Raw genomic sequence first — 27,066 nt, forward strand, 5'->3', positions numbered from 1 at the left:
TTTTCTACTTAAAGTATCATCAGTATTTCCTTAGCACAAATCAGCCATGGAATAAAAAGTTGGGACGTTTTACACGTCCAATATCTCCCTCCCCTTCTTTGAACAAACATTCCCCTTCCCAGATCTGTGGTAGCTTCCTTAGTATGTTTTTTTTCGGGGGGGGGGGGGGAGTTGTTTGTTTTTAGTATCTATTTATTTTGGCTGCGCCGGGTTTTAGTTGCTGCGTGTGGGATCTTTAGTTGAGACATGCGAACTCGTAATTGCAGCATGCATGCAGGATCTAGTTCCCCAACCAGGGATCGAACCTGGGCCCCTTGCATTGCGAGCGTGGAGTCTTACCCACTGGACCACCAGGTAAGTCCCTTCCTTATATTTGAATCTTGAGTAAAATGACACAAGGGACAGTGATGGTTAGAGCCAAGTCTCTCTGAAAGCAGCTCTCTGAAAAGGCTGTTCATTAATTCCTACAACCTAGAGCCATACAGCCTTGATTGCAGTCCTTATAAATTCCTTTTTTTTTTTTTTTAAGGCTAGCTGGAGGAGGTTTATAGCCATTTTTTGCAACCAAAGAGCCTTGATAAAATTACAACATACAGAAAGTAAAAAATTTAATGTTTTGGGCTTGTGTTTATGTTTCTGCATTATCTTTTTTTTTAATTTATTTATTTTATTTTTGGCTGCGTTGGGTCTTGTTGCTGCACGCAGGCTTTCTCTGGTTGCGGTGCACAGGCTTCTCATTGCGGTGGCTTCTCTTATTGCGGAGCACAGGCTCTAGGGACACAGGCTTCAGTAGTTGTGGCATGCGGGCTCAGCAGTTGTGGGTCGTGGGCTCTAGAGCGCAGGCTCAGTAGTTGTTGTGGCGCATGGGCTTAGCTGCTCCGCGGCATGTGGGATCTTCCCGGACCAGGGCTTGAACCCGTGTCCCCTGCACTGGCAGGCAGATTCTTAGCCACTGAGCCACCAGGGAAGCCCGTTTTTGCATTATCTTAATGGTCATATCTACAATACAAATAGTGATCAAACAGGTTTCATATAAATAAATTTTTATTGCTGAATTTTCCCATAACATTATAGAAATTTTTTTTAAAAAACACTGAAATTTCACAAATTATTGAGCTCAACAGTTAAACATACTTCATAAAAAAAAGTACAAAAGTGACATTAGAAATATCTTTTGAAGAAAATTATATCATCTAAGAGCAAAGAAATGTGAATCCAGACAATGAATGGCACAAATACAGCACTTTAAAGGAGTACTCAGTCACCATCCAGAAATCATTGTCTGAGTTATGAAATAGATTCAGTTTGAGAAGTTATATATCCAGTTTGTTTCTGAACTAGCCTGTCTTGTTTTTGCCTCTCTTTTGTAAGAAAAGAGCTAGGTCTTTACTGCTGCTGGGACCAAATACTGTACATGCATTGGAGAATAAGGACGGGTCACCCTTCTCCCCTGGTACCTGCACAAGAGAACAGTTAGTACAGAAATGGCTTTGGCACTTTAACCCTTAACATAATCCCAAACCTTGTTAATTAAATATTGTAGCCTTGCATGATTTTTTTCTAATACCACATCATCTCCATACTTTATATGTACATTATATATACAATAATAAAAATCCTTCATTCTAAAACAAAACAGGTTGATTCCAAACAAACAGGCCACATTAAATCTTTGTAGCAATACACTTACATAGCTTTCTTCTTAATGCTTATGCGACAGTTTTTGTTCATTTTTTTAAGCTACCTTCTGGGATTGACTTAAGGCTCCAGTTTAATGCAAATGGTTTAGTCTTAGTAGGAATCTCTTTTGAGGCTAAAATCACACACCACCGACTCTCTCTTTTGAAGTTGGTTCTCCTTGTTGGATGGATGTCGTGTCTTGTCTGGGTAATCCATAGAGATATATAGAAACACATACAAGAAGAGTACCCAGAGCAAAGGTGAGTGCTGAAAAGAAAAAAAAAAAAAAAAAGAATCTGTATTTGTGTCCTTAAAACTATGTAACAATGATTAGTTTAAAATTTTGAAGACTTTCAATTGTGGGTTTACACTATCAGATTGCATGGAAAATAAATTTAAGTGTTCTATATGATGATGGTAAGGTTTAGAAAGGTCATCAATTCTAGCTCCACCCCCACCCCACTCACCAAAAAAGTAGTGAAATCAAGGGAGTGACAATCACTGACTACATACTTTCCAAGAACGCAAGTATGACTGTCCTGGACCACTGACAAAGAACTTACTAACATCCCTCTATGCTGACTGAAAGAAAACGCAGTGGAATATGGATTTTCCCTGATTCTAGAAACCTGTGAAAGTTTAGAGTAAAAGGCAGTTGAGCAAAATTCAAAAAGAGTTAGGTGACCAATGATTCAAACCACTGAAGATTTCTGAATAGGAGATGAGGTGGTGATTTAATGAGTAAAATTCCATTTTCTGCTAACATCTTTTTTCTTTTTCATGTTAATCCTGAAAATCTGGACACAACTGAATTACAACTTGCCCAAACTTGACAAGTAGGCATCATATAAATAAATCCTTATGTCAAAACTAAACCATATTCTATGTGGAGTACAATGGCACAGTCTTAATAGCTTTAAAAATGTCACGCAGAGAAACAACATGGAGCTGTGACTTTCAGTTCATCCCCAACTAGAAAAGACTAGCTTTGCCTTCCAAAAAGGGACGAGGGTAAATTAAATCTAAATAGGAAACTAAGATTGCTAAGACATTCTAATTAATTTCCTTGACCATCAGTAAGACAGAACACTGACCAAAAAGCATTTATACTGTTTCCAAATATTCTTTAGGAGCACAGGCATAGGATTTGTTGAGCATAAGGATGGATCAGAGCTACAAGTGAAAGTTCACACAAATCAGGTAAGAAAAACATCAGAAGGGGGGCCTAGAAATATGTTACTGAAATGGTAAGTAGTTGGCTTTATACAGAATACCTACCTACTATGTGCCAGGCACTGTTCTAAGCACTTTGCCTAAAACAACCCTACGAGATAGGTGATATTATCATTCCCATTTTACAGACAAAGAAACTGAGACATGGGTTAAGTAACTTCCCCAAGGTTTTACAGCTAATAAATGGTACAAGCAAGATTTGAACCAGACTATCAAATTTTTTTCTAAGATTTCTACAAGGTTGGTATTCTTCTATTTGCATTTATAACAAGTCAATTTTAAAATGAAATGTAAATATAGGCCAGATCTGTTTCTTTTACTGAATGTTGATATTTGACAGATTTTTCTCATGTATTAGTTTATGGTATAATTGATCAGTAAAGAAAATTATCACAGCATAAAAGCACCAGGAAATGTTAAGTCAATATCACTGCTTAAATAATTCAGAAGCCAACTAATGGTGGATATGGCTAGGGAAAATTATATTAGAAGGACCAGCATAAAGGAGGTCCTAGAATGCCAGCTATAGTAATGAATTTTGTATTAATTACATATTAAATGAAACAAATAGCTTTATTAAAGAGAAAATTTAGATTTGGATTGTAGTTTCAAAACCAGTTTATACCCAAGTCTAAAACAGGAAGGTACAAACTAAGGGGGAAATGAAAGAAGTTCTCTGTTCTTACCTCAGAATAAAAAGCCAAGTTTACTCTAATTCCACTGTGGAAATTAATCAGGGAGGCCTTGTCTGCAGAAACACTCTTTCTACTGAGTAGCCCGCTCACTTTCAGCTCTAGAACCATTTAAACAACCTAAGTACTGCGGACCCACATTCCACACAACTATGAACTGCTGCGCCTGTAGGATAAATTGTAACAAAACTAGGAATTTATGTAAACTCTACAAGCAACTGCCATATTTAATGAAAGATGAAATGAACCAAGGAAGTGAGAAGCTCTTCCATGTTAAAAACTTACAGTACAAACTAAGACATACTTATCTGTAATCCAAACAGCATCACTGAAGCAATGGTAGAAAGGACAATGGCTGCTGCTGCAGAAAAGCCTTTCATGATGTTGTCTGTGTACTTGACCACAACAGAAGTGTAGAGGCCTCCAACACTAGCAAGAACTCGCATACAGAAAGAAAGAAAATCTTAACACTCAAATAAATGAAACATTCTATGATGGTGAGGCAGTTTTCACCCCCCGAGATGCCATACTAATTTACCTAGGAAAATACTATTTTCCTTAGAGGCAGCCATCTGAGAGATTTTGTACTAGGAGTCATAGTTCCTACAAAACAGCATTGTTTTTCAGATGCCCAAAGGGCTATGTAGTCTACTGCTAAACTGTACACATTTATTGCTAACACATTAGATACTTTTGATTGTGAAGGCAAAATTGCTTTGGGATAGCTTGGCCACAAAAGTAAATCAATAAAACCAAAATTACATTTTCAAACTGGTATTCACAGTATCAAAGGAACAATTTCAAAATGCTATAAAGGCTTAAACTGGACATCTAACTTGAGGAAAAAAAGGGGGGGGGAATCTACCCAGAACCTTTAATTCCTGGATACTTACAGATGACAAGCCAGACATAATATGTGTAACCATAGAAAAATCCTTTTTCTTTAATTTCAGCTCCATCTGACAAGTAGACGCCAACTAATGTCACAACAATCCCTGATAGATACATTTGAATGTTTCTCACCCAAAGGGAAGTGTCTGAACTCTTTAAAACTTTTTCAAAATACACTCCTGAAAGAAAAGCATGCAAATATGAAATAGATATTATTAGAAATTAATCTAAAATGTCTTTATTTAGAATAATAACCCAAAAATATGATAATATAAAGTATATGATTTGCGGAACAGACACATTTTACATTAATTAAATGCAGATTTATGATGTTGGTTGTGACGCATGGCATACCGAACATTACCAATTTGTATTTTTACAGAGCATCTAGAATTAATAACCAAGAGGGAGCTTTCTAACCCACATTTAACAGGAGACTCATATTACTATTAATAGTTTCCGCCTTTATTATAGCAGTGAGATAGATCACAAAAGCTCTTTATTAATGCCACTAAAAGACTTGCTTTGGTCAGCTGGAACACTATACTATTAGAGTCAATTATCTTAAACATACCCCTATAATATCTGCCTAGTATGAATACTCCCAACTTTGCAAAATAACCTATATAATCACCACTTAGGATTTTTTCTGAGAGTGACACAACCAAAATAAAATTTAAATAGAACTTGCTGAGTGAAGCCATTTTCCTTTAAAGCAGGGGTCCACAGGCCAAGTTCACCCACAATGTCAGAAGGACCGTGAACTCCCTAACTAGATATGTTTTGTGTCTATGTGCATTTTTCTGTGGGTGAGGATCCGACGCTTTTTTAGGTGCTCCAAAAGCACACATGAGTCCCCACCCCACCCCCAAAATCACATAGCACTGCTGTAAGTTTTGTACTTAAAATGAATGCATGTTTAGCAAGGACATTAAAGATTTTTGTTATAAACACTGTGTTAATTAGAGACTTAGGAATTGCCACTGAAGTACTAATCAACTAAAAATTGAAATGAAAACCAAGATTGTTTTTGATGAACCTATGTTGGAAAGAACCAGAGAATGGAACAAACATATAATAGCTATTCCTATTTCTACTTTTGATTTTCCTATCTGGGAAAACCATTTAACTATTGGAAAACCATTTAACTATTCAGTTCTCAGTTACTCCAAGCATAGGGGGATAGTAAACCACGTACCATTTCCTCAACTGTGTATTAAGAACACACACCTTATGGTAAATAGACTGTTGGACACAAACATTCTACTGTTCAAAACAGTGCTAAAAATCAAATAGTATATTATTTGGGGGGTAACCCAATTTTTGTTTCTAATTTGTTGTTTCCTAAGAATAAAAGTTTAGCATGATGCTATCATTAAGTATATTCCTAAATTTAGATTTTCCCCTCTTATCAAATGACTAGATACAGAAGTGAAAAATACTTTCCTAGTCAAAAATAAAGAGTACTATTGAAATAGCACAAAAAAGATAAATAATAAAGATGTATGGCTATAACTAATATACTCTTTACTTTCAGTTTCTTCTCTGTTGGAACTATTTCTAAAACATTTCTTACATTGCACTTAACATTCATACTTTGTCTCTTCTTGATTCAGTGAAGGATAGCCTGTCCCTACATATATGAGTCCAGACTTCCACATTTATTTGACATTAGTGATTTTGATTCTTCCCTCCCCTTTTGGCTGTTACTTCTGGGTATTAGGTTTTCTTAGGTATCACCCCCCCTTTCCTCCCTACTCCATAATTCCTAATCTGTTGAAGCAGAGGAAGAACTTGAGGTTACCAGGGAAATACAGATACTGAGCTAGTAACTAACAACCTAAAGCAGCAGAATCGAACCTGAGGATAGTGCCAGGAAAACAGAAAGAGGTACTTGAGCTTTCTGATGGCTAACTTCCTCCATTTTTTAATTTATTTTGGGGTTCTTGGCTGGACCGGGGATAGTCAAGGATGACAGAAATACATTCTTAGATAACTGCAAAGATGAATAAGGACTGAGGTCTAAATTGAGTTAAACACTACCACATGCTTACTGGAAAAACAGCTGACATAAAACTATATAGCTATTAAGTAAGAAGATAAGCTTTAATAGGAATAAAATTGTTAGTTTGATAAAGCAAGATAAAGTCAATCCCTATTTAAAGTCTGATGTTTTTTAAAAAATTTAACAGCAGAATAAAATGATGCTTTTATGACTTACCTGCAAATCCTGAGCACAATACAGCAACAGCTATAGCACCAAACCCTAATAATGGATTCTGTTCCACCTGCAATAGTAATGTTTTAAAAGTTATTTTTAGTGGCTAATAAATACAATTCATCCAACAGAACAAACAAATGAATACAAAAATCTGTTCATAGTTCTGCTGAGAGTATGTGCCATATCAGACATGGCTATTCTATAGAATAAGATAGGACCAAACAAAAGGCCATCCCAGAGATAAGCCAAAGTACTTAAGTTAAAAACCTATCCCTCAAATTATAGCCAGAGTAAACGCTTGATATAACGTGTGCCTACTTCCTAATAACAATGGGCACCCAAGCACAGAACTGTGCAGTCAGCCCGCCTCTTCATTTTAACTTCTGCCACCACCATAACTCAAGCTCTTACAGTATCAAGCATGGAAATGGTAGCAGTTTGACTTGTTTAATTTATTCCCTATCACCTACAGGATGGAGTAATGACATGTAAGATTTCCTACTTCACTGAATTTTTATCAAATATTAATAGCATGCCATCTATGTACCAGATATACTGTTTTATATTCTAAATGAATAAAGATGAAGATGATACACAGCTTTGATTCTTAAATAGTTCATGGATGGGAGAGATGGACACATATATATAATCATAATACTTTGCTAACAGATGCAGGTATATGGGCCCCCAACCTATTGTTTCAACTTTATTTCCTCTTCCCTAAACTAACCATCAGGAGCTTTCATCAGTCTTTCCTCAGAGATAAATGTTATCTCAGTGGTAACACTGAAACTAAAGGGTTGAGACACGTGTCTGTAATATGACAAGCACATACCTTGTTCAAAATAAATAAGCCTGAGAGAAGGAGAGTATTACTTGATGTTAAGTACCTGAGAGAGAAAGCTTGGTCTGAAATGTCTGCATGAAGATAAAAGGAGAAATAGAAGATATTATGGACTAATGGTTCTCAAAGTATGGTCCCTGAACCAACAGCAGCAGCATCACCTGGGAACTTGGGAGAAATGAAAATTGACAGGCCCCTCCCCAGACCTACTGAATCATAAACTATGGGGATGGGGCCCAGCAATCTGTTTAACCTTCCCGTTGAGTCTGATGTAAACTAAAGTTTGAGATCCACTACTATAGACTACAACTGATAAACATGGATGCTTTCCTACTAGAAACTACAAGGCCAGCATAGAGAGGAGAAAAGATAACGGTGTGAGATTTCATCTATCCCAACAACTGCTTGGAAGCTCAAGCTACTAAAGACAGTGTCTGACAAATTCTTGGTTGCTTTTCTGCCGGTTTAATCTCTACAGTTAGGAAAAATAGTGATAGACACTGCTTCTCTGGACTTAATTCTGACTGATAAGAAACTGCTGGGTGGGACTTCCCTGGTGGCACAGTGGTTAAGAATCCACCTGCCAATGCAGGGGACACGGGTTCGATCCCTGGTCCGGGAAGATCCCACATGCCGCGAGCAACTAAGCCCGTGCACCACAACTACTGAAGCCCACACGCCTAGAGCCCGTGCTCCGCAACAAGAGAAGCCACCACAATGAGAAGCCTGCGCATCGCAAGGAAGAGTAGCCCCCGCTTGCCGCAACTTAGAGAAAGCCCACGCGCAGCAAAGACCCAATGCAGCCAAAAGAAAAAAGAAACTGCTGGGTGATGAAGTGGAAGTGATGGAAACCTAGGAAAATGGCAACCATGTCATTTTAGCATGAGCAATAGCCAAACACAGCATAGTTAAGAGACTTGAGCTCCAGTCTTGAATAAATCAAATTCAAAAAAATAAAACTTAGAATTCCATAGCTAGTGGGAAGATGGGTTATGAGGGTAAGAGTTTCTTAATGAGATTCTAATGAACAGTAAAGAAAGAAATCAGTGTTACTAATTAAGGGCATCTTCAATGAATTCTCATTTTATAGGAACACTTAAAAAAAAAAAAAACTACAGTACACAAAACCAAGAGGAACCAACCAGGAGTTTTAGTATCAAAACATAGAAAACTCAGTATAAGTGGAGGCTTGCAAAATTTAAAGAAGGCCTTTAAAAGTATGTTTAGTTTAGGAAGAAAAGAGTATGCTTCTTCGGCTAGATGACATACTGTTAGATAGCAAGAAAATAAGAGTTACCCAAACCTAGTTTCCATTTTCTCTGTGAATAATGATTTTAAATGAATGAATGGGAACCGAAGTCCAAGACATGTGGTTTGCTGTTGTGAGAACACCTACCTAAATAAATTCAGAAGTATCCTGACCAAGAATAGTAGCAAATCAAGGTACTGATCACTGTATCTCTGAAGAATAATGGGGCATAGAAGCTATGCCAGAAAATTTGAATTGGGCAAATACTGTCCTGATTTTCAAAAAGGCAGAGGGAAAGAAAAGCTACAGAAATTATAAACAGCAGCTTGAGACCTGTAAGGCGGCCCAGTACACTCACCAAGAGCATAGGCTCTGGAGCCATGCTGCCTGGGTCCAAGCAAGTTTGAGCCATTGCTAGCCTTCTTTGCCTATCAGTTTCCTCATAAGAAAATGGAAATAAAGATACATGCCTCGTATGGTGGCTCTGAGCATAAGTGAGTTAATGTATGTAAAGCGCTTAGAACACTGCTAGTATCCAGTATGACACGTGACTGCAGCTGTTGTTGTTATTACTGAATACCAGCGAAATGCTACAACAGGTGACATGGAGAACTTTTGAAGAAACCATCAAAAGTGTAATGGTCATCACAAGAAAATGGTGTGGCTTCCATAAGAATACGACTTACCAAATTTTCTTACTGAAAGAATTCCTAGTGTAAGTGCTGAGGGGAATTCCATAGAGATAATGTTTAGCAAGAAATCTGACAGATTTGCATAATATTTCTGTGAACAAGACAGAGAAATGTAGTGAGGATAACAGTAGTTCTATTCACAGCTGAGTGAGTGCTCATATAGCAAAGTGCTAATTAACAGAATAAAACCAAGCTAGACCAACAACCAATATCAACCAGCCAGGCATATGAATAAGCCGTCCTAGAAACATCCTCCAGGCCTAGGCAAGTCTTCAGTTGACTGCAGCCCTAGCTGATATCTTGACTGCAACCTTATGAGAGACCTCAAGCCAGAATGTCTAAAAGAGGCCAGCTCAGGCACCCTCTAATTCCTGACCCATAAAAACTGAGAGAGAGAATGTTTCTTAAGCAAGGAAAAAGAAAAAGAGTCAAGCTAAAGAGAGTCCAGAGGTATGGCCACAGAAGTCTGGTCCTGTCCTGTCTAAAATTTTCAGTGAAGACCCAGAAGACATAGGTGTCGAATCTGTAGAAAGCATAACATTCAAAGAAAAAGCTAATAATGCATAAGGACTGGAAAGTCCTCAAAGGCTTGAACAATAACCCAAAGCTAACAAGATGGGCTTAATAAATATAAACACATTTTGCATTTTGGTTTAGAAGAAGCCCGCGGCACAAAACACATCTGAGACAAACTATTTGTGTGAAACAGCTACATGTGGTTGTATAATCAGTTATATAATGGATAGCCTCCTCCAGCCAAAAAAAAACCTAATATAACCTTATGCTGATTTAACAAGTCTCTGGTATTCGGAACAAAGGAGGTAATTAGCGAACTACCCCTCACACCACTCAGTCATTATCTGGAGACAGAGTGAACTTTTAGGACACACTGAGGAAAAAGAACGGATAAATGCACCTAGAAAAGAAATACGAATCATAAAGTCTCCAGAAGCCATATTATAGAAAGAAACAACAAGGTTGTCTCCGTGGGGGAGGAGAAAAGACACGGAGGGTGGAGGTGCGACACTGTTCTCAAACATTCAAAGGCTCCTCGTACGGAGTTAGCAGGGATTTCAGTTACTCTGACAAGAACAAGGAACAATGAGAGGCAGTTACAGGGAGCTACATTCTGTTTAAAATATGAAAGAACTTTCTAGAGTGCTCCAAAAGTAGAATACTCTGCTTTAGCTTACTAAGCTTTTCACACATATTACCTAGGTGAGGTGACCCTTTTCTAAAGGTGTAGGGTGTTACTGGAAGTTCATATTTAACTTTTAAGTGTTTGCCTTACTTCCCAAACAAATTCTTTACAGTTCTACATCTGAGTTATACGTGCAGTGCACAGTTGATCAGTGTTTTGAAATGTCACCGAGAATATGAGCACGTTTAAACATCATGTAAAGACAATACATATTAATTTAAAACTCACTTTCTGGGGAAAAAAATTCTTCCACCAGGCCAGAAAGTAACTACCTAAAAAAGAGCTTTCTACTTTCACAAGCTCTGCGTACATCCCCAGCTGCCTTATACTCCTAAGAGAACCATGGTCTTTCATCTGCTAAGAGTTAAAGAAGAGTGTGCAGTTGCAGAGAGAAGCTCCTGACCTTCAGGCCCTTCACTATAGTTCCACTTCCTACTTCTCTTTGGGAAAATAACCAATTAAAGCATACAATATATTAAAAAAAAAAAAAAAAAATCAGGTATGTACCTTAACATTTAACTCTTGAACTAAAAGTTAGAAGTAAAGGCGCTTTTTGCCCTATTGTAGTTACCAGTTATTGGGGAAAACACTACTCTTCTGTAAGCCCTACTGCTGACAGTGGATGTGTGTGCAAAATGATAAAAAATTTTGTGAGTTGCGGGAGAACATGAAAATTAGATGGGGAAAACTTTGCCCAGTATTTCTGAGAAAATGTCTAAAAGAGGCCTAGAAGTTGTGAACATAGCCACTGTGTGGAAGTTGGCACAACTGAGTTATAGGTTAGCTGTTAACTGTGCAACTGTGGGTATGTTACTTCACCTCTTTGGACTTCAGTTCTGTTATCCATGAAACGAAGGAGGTGCATTATATGGAGTTTAAGACACCACCCGTCTCTAACATGGTTTACGCACATTCTTCCTTCTCAAAAAGGAAGCCCGGAGGTATTACTCTTCCTTAACAATGACATCATCCTAAGGGGAAAAAGGCATATCTATATGGCAGAGGTTATGAATCATGCTCCCTCCTTTTCAGTGTGACTGTGTGGAGTGCTCAGGTCTTTGGAAAGTTCCCGTTCAGCTACAGTAAGCACTTAGCTTCTTACCACGACTCCCGTGGCCTGGGCTGGTCTCCACTGTACGAGGACGACTCCTCCACACAGCATAAAAACTGAAATCCACTGTAACCTGCTGAGCGTCCTGTTTAACATTAAAACAGTACATAGAGCAGTACAAGGAATCTTCAACTGGTACGTCACCTACCAACAAACAATGAACTCATCAGCTCGGTTAACATTAGACTCTGACACAAATATATTATTTCTGATATCATTAACAGAACTGTAGAGAAAAATATTCTATAGTTTGATAAAGGGTTAGTAAAAAATCTTTTCACCATGAAAACATTTTTTAAGATTTTGCGCCTGCCATTATCATCTACCTCACCCACCTGGTACACTGCTGCATCCAGATTGCTAAGAGCCAGGAAAGCCATGTTGTTCTGCACAGCGTACACTAAGGAAGGCACGCTCAACTTCATCAGTTCCTTGGGGCTCCCCAAGACATTTTCTCTTAAAGAGGCCTTGAATCTACCCAGATTACCAGTTTCTCTTTGAAAACAAAAAGGGGAAGTGAGAAGGGATGAGGAAGAACATGAAAGATCATCCTTTCTATTAGATACTGTCACACATAGGATAACTACATTGTGTTAAGTTCACTGATATAATTCAGCAAACTTATTTCTAGAATTTTTAACTAATTTTAGATTTATTAAAAGAAGCAAACCAGCAATGCATCCCCATAAAAGAAAAACAACTACAATCTTTATTTGGGAAAATATGACAATTAGGTTTACCATCCTCATCCTCTGGTCAAAGTTTCAGGGGCTTTTGAGTATATTAAACAATGAGAGTAACAGGAAACCAGAATTGCCGATATTACCTATAAAAAATTAATTTAATCCCTGCCACTTTAACTGCCATTGCATCAAGTTCACCCAGATTATGTTTTAGATTAACCAGGTTGCATATACATTTTTTTAATTTTTAAAATTACAATAGATTTAAATTGCAAACAAAAGAAAAAAGCGTTAGTAGTTACAGAAGTTACTTGGGATAGGAATTGAGTGATGCAGGTCAATATTATTTGTAAATTACTTCCGTGTTTGTGCAATATGGTAGACAATAAATCTTTAAATAAGCATATTCTCATAAAATTCAAGTACGTATCTGTATAATTTTGCAGGAAATCTGAGTAATTTACTAATATCAGTAAGGTAAACTGTACCTGTAACATACATAAAGCTTACTACTTGACTGCATATTGATTGATGCATGCTCTTAAGTATTCTTATTTTTCCTCAGGAGGAACTAGCTAATCTGGCTCATATTTCCCCCTGTTGTAAATCAGCTCATTTATTTCCTGAAAATACACATCAAAGAACACTTTTATAAGCATTAACACCAAAAAAAAGTACTACATCAAAAGGCTCCTAACTGCCCCTCACAAGATCCTTAAAAGGACCATAATACTTTGTTGGGAAGATCGAGCTATTTCAACTCACAATGAGCCTCTATATTTTGGGTTAACAATAGAATCAACAGTCACTAATTGGATATGTTCATATTTGAATAGTGCAAAAATAATTACCCAAGTTCTGAGGAGGAGCAAAAAGTCCATAATGTCTAATTAACTACCTATGCCTATCCACTGTAGAACACTCCAGCCCCCAAGAAAATTATTAAGACAGGAAATTTGGCCTAGGCCACAGAAACAAAAGATGCCCTTCTTAGTTACAGACCTTACTTTGCTGCCAAAGCTACATGCTGAAAAGTAATGCACACAGCCTGGAGGGAGACTATACGCTCCATGCAGAAGAGGGAGAGAATACCAGAAGATTACTGGGAAAGTCTGCACTGTAGTTCTCTAGATAGCTGAAGGCTGGCCCTTTAAACCAACCTGGCCCTTTAAACCAATGGTGAAGAATTTACCATTCTTTTTTTTAACACAAATCTAAGATGTTCTATATAATTCTCCACCTCTTAAAAGAGTATAAAGAATAAATTTCTCAAAGTTTTCCCTCAATTATAAAATTGAAGAGAAAAAAGATTAAAATTAAAAAGAAGAATCACAGAGGTCCAACTCAAAGAACCATCTTAACAAGGTGATATAATTGAACATTTTCTTTATTGTCCTAATGCTCACTAGGAAACATATGATGGCAGAGACGTAAATCTTACAGGCTGTGTGAAGTACAGGACACTGCTTTTACTGTATCATTACTTAATGCCCTTCCAAAATGCTGACTTCTATACTAATATATCTTCAGAGTGGCTCCCTAAAGAACTACTGAGAGGTACCTGTTTGTACCCATCTTTCACAGTCCACCTCCTTCCATGTCCATTTATCTCCCACATACGATTCCTCAAGCTCTAGTTTAGTAGCCACTTATCCCTTCCCTAATCCCTAGCTATGGGCAATGCCATCTTACCTCCACTCCTTAGAGATACTCTAAACCCTCAATGGTATCAAATGAATTTCTGCCTATCCAGAGAACAGAGTTGATCTCTTTATCACTGGCTCTCTTTGCTCTGCTAGAATACAGGCTGCTTAAGGATCTAACAGCTTCTTCTATTAACCACCATGCCTGTACCAATAATCAAGGCTAATGTGGTCCCTTTTCTCCCTGTCACTTTTCTCTTACCTTTTCTCCCACACTTTTCAGCTTTCACATCAAATGAAGGGCCTGTGAGACATCACCAGCCAATTTGAGTACTCCTTTCCTTCAACATGAAAAACCAGTAGAGTACGGTGTGTCCAGATTAACCTTCAGGTCTTTGGCTCTTCTGGCTATATCCTTTTTATTGGATACTTAGGAACTATTACTTCTCCACTGCCGGGAAGACTTTACTATCTTTTTCTGCTTCCTTCTCTAATGCAGATATTAGAGAAGCCAAGGTATACCAGAATGCTAACTACTGGAAGGCTCAAGCTTCACCATGGTACCTTAGAATTATATCAATATTATATAATTATAACAAGATATTTTGAAATAAGTTACAAAAAATAACAGAGAATGCTAAAAGAACTTGTAAAAGAAAACAAAAGCTCAAAATAATTAATGATATTAGAAAGTAGAATAAAGAGATTTAGGAGGTATAAGAAAGAATATAGGGGAATGTTACCACACAGAAAGTTTTAAAGGAGGAAATAAATTATTTCGGTATTAGATTAAATCTTGCTTAATTTAATATATTTAATAAGAATACAGCTCTAAAACTTACAGTTTTACTCACTAAAGTTAAAAAAAATAATAGCAATATATCTTCCAGAAAACACTAGTAATCATCTATCCTTTTGTTTTACCATTAAGTAGACAAAGATAAATGATCAATTCTAAATATACTACAGCCTTGAATAGTGTCCTCTGAATACTAAAAAAACATAAAAACCAAAGACCACTTTTTCTTCCATTTTCCTGCTCTTTCTGGAAATCAAATCCCAAGCACTTTAATGAGTACCTTTTGTTAAAAACAAATTTATTGAATTTAATTATATAAATGACATTGTGAGATGAGAAAGCATGTGTATAATCAAAAAGCATACACTAATTTTTTTAGATATAGTCTGTCCCATTAAATTTACTGTTTGATTTTTATCACTGGAATAGGATCCATGTACAACCTGTTACCTCAAGGAATGCTGAAGCTCCATGTTGATTGCAGAGAGATTCCGCTGCTGCCCCCCCATATTTCCTATAACCAGCTGAAACCAATTCTTTCTGATCTATGTTCGGTCAAAAGTAGGCCTCATTCTTCCAGCTCCTGATCTGAGGAGAACTACTAGGAGGCCTAAAATCCTTGGCTAGGTTACCAAGGCACTGTGCAAAATGGAATAATACAGCAGAAGTTACTCATGAGCTTAAGAAATTTAAATTTCCCTTACAAATTTATCATCTGCAAAGTTAATTAAAATTAACTCACATAAAAGATTTTGGGGAGCTAGGTATAAAAACCAATAATGAGGTCATTTGAGGACAAAAATACCCATCATATGAGGTACATGACTTTTACTTCCTCCCCATGACCCTAAAACCCTTATAGCATTGAGTACAAAGAGGCAATCAAAATGTAAACTCAGCAAGAAAAACAGAATAGGGCTGGATAATCTATGACATAAGTATCTGACAGCTTCATTCATTATTCTAGATAATACTATGAAATAGTAAAATAATTTTCTCCAGTCTTATCTGGATAAGTAGTACAAAGATTTAAGATGCATTTGGTTTATTACTAAACACACCCAAAATGTATGTACATTTACACCTCCTTCTAGGTTTCTTTAGTCTTTACAGGCTGTGGTGGATAGCAAACAATAAAAAGTTGACTTTGTTCTAAGACAACATGCAGTGTTTTCATTTCCTTTTCACATCACAAATGACAGACTTAAATCAAAAGTGTCAATTTTAATAGCTATGACAGGGTTTAGTAAAGCATACAGCTAACTAGCAATTTTCCTGTGAATTGTTATAGTAATTATTTTATGAAAAACTAAAATATTTTTAAATGTTGTACTGTTTGATGTTTCAACTGGAATTATAACTTAGAAATTGGTAACTTAGTCAAATACTTAAAAAATAACTTTACTCACATATAAAGCTTTTGCAACATCCAACTGCTAAGCTGCTCCCCTCCCCAAAAATAGGATTTATTAATTTCCTTTTCGATATAAAAGTGGTCTGATGTAATTATACATGTGCACAGCAGTGTATATAAAAAGATAATTATTATGTCTTCGTTTTGTAGTAGCAGAAGACTGGACACACGCAAATGCCCATCAATAGAAACTGATGTATGTGATACATCCATATAGTGGAATACCACACAGCTCTTAAAAAGAATGAGACAGATTTCTATGTACAGACATGGAACCATCTCTAAGATAAAACATTTAAGTGAAAAAGAAGTTAAAAAGCAAAGCAGTGTAAACTGTATGCACACACAATGCATGTAACCAAAACTCCCCAATCAGACCGTATAAACCTTAAACCTTATTTATCAAAGTAGCCATTCATTAATTCTTCCCCACACTCCCCTTTTTTTCTTGCAGTTCTAAATTAACTTTTGATTGAAACAAGTATAATTTCATATTCCAAAGATTACTGGAAATTGTAAGTAAAAGCAACAAGGATGGCGGAAAACTCCAAATTAATTACAAACAGAAACCAAAATAAGAAAAAACAACCCTGTCAGTTTTTTTAATGAATACCAAAATTACACTGAAGGAGAAAAAGAGAACTAACCGAAGTATTATAAAACACAGTCTTTTTACTATATGCTCTAAAACTAAAGGCAAAAAAAAACTACATACAAATACTGAACTTTAGTTAGTAGGTTTGCTTTTTCACAGCTGTATCTTAGAAGTTCTGAATCTACTTATTATGTATTCTAGGACTGAGCAAATAAGTAAATATCTTGAGGATAACGGAAGTCAAACACACCACCATTGGAAAAGGGAATACGGAAAAGGGAGCAGTTGTAATGAACTCTGTGGTACTGGATCAGAATTGCAGGTATCAAACAATATATAACTTATAGTTGTATACACAAACACATATATATACAGAAACAGAGAAACAGACAGGTATGTATACACATACATGTTACCTAGCTCTGTCTACTGAAAGGGCCCAGAAGTTATGATACCCCCAGTAGCAGTGTGCACACCTCATGTCTAGATTCTGGTTTCTAAATACCATTTTGGGAAAAAAGGAACAAGGCTTCTTAAAGAAATGTATGATTTTGGGATTGGGGCAGGGAAAGTATAAGATAAGCTTTGAACATCTTGCTATGCTAAAAAGAAACTGCTCAAAGACTGATGAAAATATGTAAGTGAAAAAGAAAAGATAAGAAACAGGAGGAAGCTTGAAGATGATCCCACTGTCCAAATCTGGGACAATTTGAGCATCAAAATAAATGATAATAATGGATTCCAGCCAATATAATAAAATAATCCATGAATCTACACTGAGAGGGAGAAGGACAGGTGCGGGGGGAGAGAGAGGAAGAGGGAGAGAAGGGAAAGTTTCTTAGAGTAGAATGCCAACCAATAAATGCATAGGGAATGATGGAACTGGGAAATTACCATTTGGCAACATCAAAGGACAATAAAAATGATGAGAAAGAGGATATATACCTAGTTTCAAAGATTCTCTCCACAAGATACTTAATAGTTACAAAGAGAAAATTGGTAACTTTATCTGGAGAGACCTGGCAGGCACTACCTTAATCAAGGAATCAAAGTTAAATCACCAGTAATGGGGCAGATGGATATTATGTGCTTCGTGATACACTGCACTGAGAAGGACACATCATTTCCGTGATATTCCTGACCAAAACCCTAAATTTAATCATAAGAAAGCAATCAATAAACATAAACTGTGGGACATTCTACAAAGTAAATGGACTATGCTCTTCAACAATGTCAAAGACAAGAAAAAAAGATGGAGGAACTGTCTCAGATTAAAGGCAGCTAGAGATATAACACTACTGTAAAGTGTGATTATTTTACTGTTAAAGGACATCAGTGGGCAACAAAATTATCTACGGTCTGTGAATTAGATAACAGTATTGTATCAATACTAATGTCTCAATTTTTATATTCTGTTATTATGTAAGAGAATGTCCTTGTTTTTAGAAAATATGCACTGAAGAATTTAGGGACAAAGGGGCATCTTGTGTAAAACTTGCTCTCAAAACATAAAAACAATATACACCCACACAAATACATAGCAATCAAGAATATGGTAAAATTTAACATTTGGAAATAAAAACTTAAGAGAAAAAACAAAAAATAAAATTATTGCAATTACTGAAATGTCTAACAATGCTACTAAATGCTTATCTTTGCCCTAGCTAATCACAAAACTGCTCAATTATTTTGTTCTAAAATACTTATAATTTGAAAATTAGAAATCAGGGAACTTGCCTTCTAATCCTGACCAGAGGCTCACAGGAACCTATCCCTGTATTTCCTCTAGGAGCAAAAGTTCAGTATTCAGTAATTCAGTGTCTGTGGTAACTACTGAGATAGTAAGAATCAACAGTCACCAAACCCATCACCAAGTCCTATAGATTCTACTTCTAGAACATAACTCAAATCCATTACCTTCATCACCTGCGCTGTCATCATGGCCACAATCCCTGGGCTCTAATAAGCTCCCTTACTTCCAACTCTTAATACCCTTCCAATCCATTCTCCTCAAAGGAATCAACAAAGTAACTCAAAGTAATATGGGTCGCCATGTTAGTCCCTGATTTAAACCATTCAGTGATTTTCAGTGCACTTGAGATAAAATCCAAAATCCTTTACAGGCCCATAGGATTACTCTTGATACCCTGCCGACCTCTCCTGCTTCATCTTAGCACCACTCTCTTCTCACAGCACTCCAGACACACTGATTTGTTGTTCTTCAAACACACTGTTCTCTTTGCCTTCTCTCTGCTCTTCTCTTGCCCAACTTCCACTCAATCTTCAGGTCTGGGTTTAAATGTAACTTCCTCAGAGAGGAAGCCCTCAACATTTTCACTGGGTATGTTTCCCACACAGCTATGCTTTAGTTTCATTAACAATTGTCTCATGACATATTGCTGAAGAAGCTGAAGATGCCATCACGATATCCTTTCATTTCATTCCGTAGCTATCAACCTGTGACCCCATAGGGTAAAATAATTCTCCTTTCTCTATCACTCTTTTACCATTCCAAGAGATTAACATTTTTCACAGATGCCCTCTTAAGAGTAATCCCTTTGCTCCAAGAAATAAAATATTTTCTTGTTATGAGTAGCAGGTATTTCATTCTACCAATGTGTTTTGAATAAGGACATGATAATTTGCCAACATGTTTCTCCATAAAAATTACATTTGCTTTAAAATCCAGTAATTTCAAATGCATTTCACTTCTTTCATGCTTTATGATTTTCCAGTGCTTTTTCCACTTGGAAACTCGGTGTGTTTTAAATGATTCTTCTTCACAGCCAATTCTTGTTAGCCATGTAGTGTCAAATGCCAGCCACCAAAACTCTGTGTCATAATACTTTACTTTGTCCTGATTGTCCCTGGTCTTGTGTACTCTGCAGGTAAATGGTCATACAAGCCTCTACACTATGCTGGTGACATACACAGTAACTGATTACTGGTGATGATCATGATGATGAAGTACAGTATTTAGTTTTCCACACTGTTGCTATTTCAACACCATTATTGGGACTTGTCTGGTGAACTCTTGGAAACTTTTCTGCTTTTATTAATATTTTGATATAATTTCCAAAAACGTTTCCACAAAACAAACTACAAATGACCATATCCATAACACTGAATAACTTAAGAATAGCAAGCAATGCAAAGCTGAAAAAGCATCAAAATAAAACAAAAAGTCATGCAGGCGGGCTGGCAGGAAACTAGCCCAACTGCTGAGTTAAACCAAAGGCCTCATTGCTTTTCTGCACATTGGTTTTTAAAAAGTCTTAACAGTTACGAAACAACAAAACCATGATTTGATCTTACAGTTTAAAATAGCTGATTTCATGCTTGACAGCCCTATTTCATTCCTGGGTCATAATTTTTTCTCCCTAAGGAAGCTGGGGAATAAGGAGAAGAAATGTGTTCCCCTATTCCCCTTTTTCCAATATCGCCATTTTTGTTTTAAAAGAAGTTAAGCCCTAAGATTTTACTCATTTATTAACGCTTAAATTGTTATATGGATGTTGTTCTAGAGCTTCAAACAGAGATTTTTTCCTTTGGAACACTGCCTTTTAAAGTTTTAAAGGTACAATAAGGCCTCTCCTTTACCTGACATTATGCAGAATAGTGGAAGCCAAATTTCCTTAAAAATGGATCTTGTTAAGTAAAAAGCTGTGAAAGGTCTGAGGTTTTACCCTACTTGCAACCTAACAAGTTAGGCTGCCACAGTATCTCTGCCTACAAGATAAATTTTAAACACACATTTTCTATTAAAGCTTTCCACCATCAAGTCTCAAGTTATTTTTCTGTTCTTTCTTCCTTCCCCAAGCCATTTTTAGAGTATTTAGAGTACTCTAATAGAGTATTAGAGTATTTTTTAGAGTATTTTTTAGAGTATTTTTTTCAGATGATTATTTGTAATAATGTGTGTGTTTACTAGTTCATTTTCTGTCTCTTCCACTGAACCTAAGTTCCAAGCAAGCAGAAACCATATCTATTTCATTCATACCTGTATATCGAGCACCCATTATAAAACTGTCACACAGAAATCACTTAATAAATATTTGTTAAATGAAATTTTAAAGTGTTTAAATGTAATTTAAACCTACACACATGCTATTCCTCACTACTTCCCACTCCCACCAGCCCAAATCTTGAAACCTAGATGAATTCACCCACCCACATGACCCAGATGGGTCCCCATCTCAAAAATCATTCCCCAAGTAATTTCCTACCAGATTTTATTTAATTCTCACAGCCCTATTTTCTCCAATTAAGAAACTATACAACATAACCCAAAGCTCACCTCCTCTTGTTTCATTTTCTGTTGTCTCTTGTTGCTGTTTTTCTCTCATCCACAGACTATGGCTGTTTTCCTCTGTCTTGAATGGACTCCGACCCCTAGTTTTATAGACTCAGTGTCTAGAATTTCCCTTTTCAGCCCCATAAACTCACTGCATATATTTCTTTATTGGTGGTGAGAAAGTCATCTGATTTTTATCAGACTTAAAGTATTCCAGTCTATGAATAATATAATGCGGGAAATGAAAACAGACAAGCATAAAACTATTGGGCTTATGGGCAGGACTGAAGACTTATTAACATGAACTTTAAAAAAAAGAAGAAGAAATGAAGAAACTAAAGCTCAGAGAAGTTAAGTAATATGTGGAAAGTCATAATCCCAATGAGTCTAGGACTAAAATTAGGTCTGTCTCACTCCAAAGCCCCTATTCTTAACCCTCTCTTACTTGGCTAAAATGATTTTCATAGGATGTTACTGATACAAAACCCAGGGCTGCCACATAGTAACAGTATAACAAGGAGGAACCTCAGATGCTGTATAGATAAAATAGGAGTAATTATAGTACTTAACCTAAAAATATATATAAAGATTAAATGAGATAACTAATGAAAAGCACTTAGCACAGTGCCTAACAATACAGGAAACACTCAAGAAATGTTAACTATTATTATCATTATATTCCTCTACAACAGCAAGTCAGCAAACGTTTCCTGTAAGAACCAAATTGTAAATAGTCTAGGCTGTGTGAGCCATACTGTCTCTGTTGCAACAAAAATAAGCAGCAAACTGGATTTGGCCAATGGGCCACAGTTTGCTAACCCCTGCTTTAGGGTGGAGTTCTTCAACTTTGGCACTACTAACATGTGGGGTTGGATAATTCTTTGTTACGGAGTGCTGTCCTGGAGGACGGGACATTGTAGGATGTTTATCAGCACCCTTGGCCTCCACCTACTTGATGCCAGTAGCATCCCCCAAGTTGGGTCAACCAAAATAATATCTCCAAGGGAGCAAAACTGTCCTGAGTTGAGGAAGACTGCTCTAAAGCAATCAAACATACGAAGATGTAGCTTGAATCTTCTGATAAAGAACATAACTGAGTAAAAAATTAATAACTTAACACACTAAAAAGTATTTATACTCACTTAGCTAAAATTCCCACACTTAGCAATAACTTTATAACTTCTGTGATACACACGGCTGTGGTTGAAAAGTAGAGTTCTTTGTCTGATGTCCTTGTGTATCTTAAAGCTATGGTATAAGTTGCAGCCACCAGGGTCATCACCGCCAAGCAGTATAACTTGAATAACAAATGGACATTTTCTGGAAAATACGTGCAACAAAGATATTATTTAGTAGACAATATTATGTATATAAAAGTTAAGCAGTGTTATACCTCAAAATGCTTTCCAATTTCAAGCACAAAATACGTTTAAAAATTTATTTCAAAACAATATTTTCCAACTACATGAACAGAAACAAACATACACACACAAAACACAGCTGACTTTAAATATCAACTGGTTAGGCATAGATTTTGTTCCTGGGGAGGGCTTAAGTGCAAGGTTATGTGGCATAACTAACTCTAGTTTAGGATGTTATAAATCACGTACTTTATATATCTTTATAATTCATACTTGTGAAAGCAAAACACGAAAGCAGGATGAAAACGATTACTGCAATGTATGTTCTAAATAGCGAGACAGCAGAAAGAGAACAAAAGGAATAACGGAGTGATAAAATAATATAGAACTTCATCATAATAAAAAACAAATTACATCCAGCCTCTCATTTCATAGCATTATAAGAAAGATAATTCATAACACCATAAAAAAGAGTATTAAGAATGAAGTTCTGTAAAACTTGAAATCCAGAAAATATACACAACTTATGAACACTCAATTTAAGAACTTCTTGCAAGTATATCTGAGCAGCAGCCATCACTCAGGTGCCAGGGCCGGTCCCACACCTTCAATAAAACCACAAGCACCGGGGTACCAGGGCTCCTTCCGTACTCCCAGCCCTGCTCTGAGACTACCATCACCTAATGCTCAAACTATATCTACTTTCTTTACCCACTTCACACCTCTCTCATCCCCAGCTATCTGTAACCTTCTTTCAAATCTTCAGGCACATGTTAAACAGGGATCAGCAAATTTTTTTCTGTGAAGGGCCAAGAGTAAATATTTTAGGTTTTTTAGGCCACAAGGCAAAATCAAGGATATCATGTAGGTACTTAGGTGACAAGAGAGAAAATATACTTTCACATTTAATTTATATTTAATTGGACAAATTCAAAATATAATAATAATTGAGTACAATGATTTACAGTATTGAGAAGAAGGGAATTCTATGGGGTGGGTGAGTAATATTTTGCTTCATTGGTCTTCAAAGTTAGGGTTCCATCAGATTAATTTCAAACATTCACCTGTAAAAACCATTCTTAGCTGATAGGCCATACAAAAACAAGTGATAGGCTGGGTTTGACCAATGGGCCATACTTTGACAACCTGTGTTAAGAACCAGAGGGACAGGGGGTAACTCTGGGCTGCTACTGTAACTACATTACACCTAAGTACACTTTTGTTCACCACTTTGGAAGCCTAACCACAATTCAAAGATGACTTGCACAGGAAAATAAAATAGGAGTTTCAAATAAATTATATGGTACGGTAGAAACTCACTTGGAAACAGATTCTTCAATATAAATATTTTTCCCTGGGTGAATTAAAGAATTATTTGTAAATTTCAGGCAGATTTTTAAAATTACATTAGGTCTTAACTAAAAAGTAATATGGTAGAATAGAAGAAATAGAACTTCTCTGACTAAACTTTCTTTCCAATAGATCCGAGGACCCAAAAAGCAATGTTAATGTAAAAGGGATTGAAGGAGATTACTATAATACTTTGCTTGCTCTAAAACTTTCCTACACAGGAGGAAATGTAAGACTTAAAAAATAAACAGCAGTACAGGAGAAAGCATTTCCCATCTTCTTGATTGGGGATGAGCAACCTACATTTCCTCTCATTTTTATATGACCTGCAAGCTGAGAATAGTTTTACGTTTTTAAACAGCTGGAAAAAAGTTTTTCGTTAATCTTTTGGGATGCGTGAAAATTATATGACATTCAGATTCAGTGTCCATAAAAAAAGTTTTACTGGAACACAGCTACGCTCATTTGTTTTTGAACTATCTATGGCTACTTTTTTTGCCCGGCAACAGCAGGGTGAGTAGTTAAACCGAGACCATCAGCTGTTAACAGAAAAAGTTTACCAGCCCATGTCCTAGATTATCAATACTTTCATAAATAAAAGAGGTTAGGATTGCCAAACTAAAAACTACTTTATTTTAGCTCTTATATAGTTTCCTGATTCCAAAACAACATAGTGAATGTTTAACACTTTGAAAGTACACCTCTTAGCATCGTGATTAATGGGAATATAGATGATATTCTTGAAAATAACTAGTGATGGAAATAGAAGCGTAAGCAAATAAGTTTAGATATTTGTATAACATATAGGGCTTTGGTATAGAATACCACTTTTAAAACATATAATACACTTTTAAAAAATACTTAATGCTTTTTTAAGCATTATCTTCTCTAATTTCAGCTTACCATTAGATCAAAATATCTTCTTCACTCCAGTCATTAATTCTCCAATATGAAAGTTCAATTATTAGCAATTTCAATTTTTTTCAGGATAATATCAAAAGTCCATACCGGGACTTCCCAGGTGGGCCAGTGGTTAAGACTTCGGGCTTCCACTGCAGGGGGCGTGGGTTCCACCCCACATGCCCAGAGGCTCCGCCACGGGAAAAAAAAAAAAGTCCACAACTCAACTGCACTGTTGAGTGGGCCCACTGGCACATCAGCACTGTTTTCTCCTTCTCACAAAGTTCCCATTAGCTCCCACGCAGTATCTGTTTTTGTGTGGAAAATGCCCCCCAAACGAAATTTACAGTCTGGAGTTAAATCTTTTGCTCAGTTATATTTTACTATATTTTAGAGGAGACATTATTTGTAACACCTGAGAACTTGGAAATTCAGTAAGTCCCAGATAAATAAATCCTTTGTGAATATCAGGAAGCTCAGGAAACTGCAATTTTGTATTACACATTTCTAGTGGGCATATAAGATTTATAACATGACCCAGGCACAGCAAATATGTATTGGCAATAAGCCTAAATCTGCAAACTGTGGCAACTATTTCAGATAATGATTCGATTTATGTAATTCTGAAGTTGCCTTCACCATTAATCTCGCTATCCCTATTTTATGTCAGTTATCAAAACAATTCTACTTTTTTCCCTTTACTTTCTGTGTTGCTACAAAAAGACTCTTAAGGTTGGGCTTATTTGAGATGCAAGTAAGAGAAGCATATGCAACTACAGACAATACCCACTGAGCAGGGCCTGAATGATAAACGTGGCCTCTTCAACCAGGAAAATAATTTGGCACCCATGCAAAAAGCTGTTCTTTAAATATTTGTTCAACGTTTAATTCAGAGGTAAAGCCAAGAGCTCTACGAAAGATGGGTGGAGAAAGAATCCGGGTGTTGCCCAACCTCTCCTAGCTACTGCTCTACCATTCAGAAATGCAGCTCTGGTCCTTACTTACTTACCGGACTCAGCAAAGCAAAAGTGCTGCGGAGTTAATCAGACTCACCCTCATGAAATGGCAATTAGTCATCAAACAGTATTACTCTAATGTGCTATCCCTGGGGAAGGGGGCGGGGGGGTGGATCTCGCCCCACCCCTCCAGCAAAACATCAAAGTATTCCTTCTAACAACATACAACATTCTACTTGGGAGTAACTCTGTTAACGACTGCTTTCTCCACCTCGTTACGGTTGCAATGCTATTTTAATGCCCCAATGATGTTTTTAGTGGCTGTTACGTTGGCCAGTCGCTGCTTAGGCTCTGCACCCGGAGCATGCCCTTATGCCTCTGAGCATCCTAGGGCAGGAGGCGCAGCGGAGACCGCAGCCGCGGTGACCCCGGCCGGGACAGAGACCGGTCCTGCCTCCCGCTGGGTGATGCGTCTCCAGCCCCGCACCTGCGCCCCGGCCCCTCGCCAGGTCCGCCGCAGCCCGGGCCTGTCTGAATTCGGTTCCCACCCACTGCCAGCTCGTCGAGGCAGGCGCAGTTTTGGGCTGCCGAACTGTCCAGCGCGGAGTCCGCCGCGAGGAAGGCAGCTGCAGTGCGAGGCTGGCTGCCCCGCACTGCCCCGAGCGGCGGCGGCGCGCGCTCAAGCCCGGGAGCGGCTCAACACAAACTCCTGCTGTCCGACGCCCCGGCCTGGCCCCTGGGCCCCAGAGCCCCGCGGGCGCGGAGGATGGCGGGCCGCCGACAGGTGCAGACCAGCGCTGACGCTCGCTCGCCACCGCCCCCCGCGGGGTCCCCAGTCCCCAGTCCCGGCAGCCCCCGGCCTCACCTCTCAGGGCAGCCATAGTTCCCCGACAGCACCGCGCGGAACTGACGCGCACCCCCTTCGCGCGTGCTGCGCAGGACACCGGGGACCGCCTCCTGGGGTCATAGAGACGAAAGCCGCTCGGCCTAGAGCGCCTCGCCGGCCGACCAGCCACGGATTCCCGCCCAGCCAAGCACAAAGATTAGGCTGACGAATCGGAAGGCTGCGGAAAACGGGAGGATCCGGATGGAGGAGAGGCCTGTTCCGCCCAGTCTATGTTGACGAGTGCGTAAAACTCGGTTCCAAGTCGCTCTCTTGTAAACTACAACTCCCGGCCGGCTAAGGAAGCCGGAACCAAGGGAGCGGAGCGTTGCCTTCTGGGAGCTGTAGTCCTCACCAGGTGACTGGGCGGCAAG

At 37.8% G+C, this 27,066-nt stretch overlaps 1 protein-coding gene across 3 annotated transcripts; it reads right to left on the reverse strand.

Moving 5' to 3' along the window:
- Positions 1 to 1,120: 1,120 nt before the first annotated feature.
- On the reverse strand, positions 1,121 to 26,830 carry SLC35A1 (solute carrier family 35 member A1). Of its 3 annotated transcripts, none has more exons than XM_061207009.1 (8): positions 26,675 to 26,830; positions 22,385 to 22,562; positions 12,150 to 12,309; positions 11,806 to 11,958; positions 6,718 to 6,784; positions 4,499 to 4,675; positions 3,910 to 4,044; positions 1,121 to 1,947 (listed from the first exon to the last, which is right to left on the reverse strand). In XM_061207009.1, exons 1-8 carry the CDS (start codon positions 26,688 to 26,690, stop codon positions 1,820 to 1,822), a joined length of 1,014 nt encoding a protein of 337 aa, XP_061062992.1. In that variant the 5' UTR covers positions 26,691 to 26,830; the 3' UTR covers positions 1,121 to 1,819. The 3 variants fall into 3 exon arrangements, with proteins under 3 accessions (XP_061062992.1, XP_061062994.1, XP_061062993.1); XM_061207011.1 differs by lacking the exon at positions 26,675 to 26,830 and adding an exon at positions 15,390 to 15,578 and having other exon boundaries at positions 22,385 to 22,429; XM_061207010.1 differs by lacking the exons at positions 22,385 to 22,562; positions 26,675 to 26,830 and adding exons at positions 15,390 to 15,578; positions 21,246 to 21,352.
- Between the last annotated feature and the right edge of the window lie 236 nt (positions 26,831 to 27,066).

Source organism: Eubalaena glacialis, chromosome 12 (assembly GCF_028564815.1).
Source record: "Eubalaena glacialis isolate mEubGla1 chromosome 12, mEubGla1.1.hap2.+ XY, whole genome shotgun sequence".
Taxonomy (NCBI): domain Eukaryota; kingdom Metazoa; phylum Chordata; class Mammalia; order Artiodactyla; family Balaenidae; genus Eubalaena; species Eubalaena glacialis.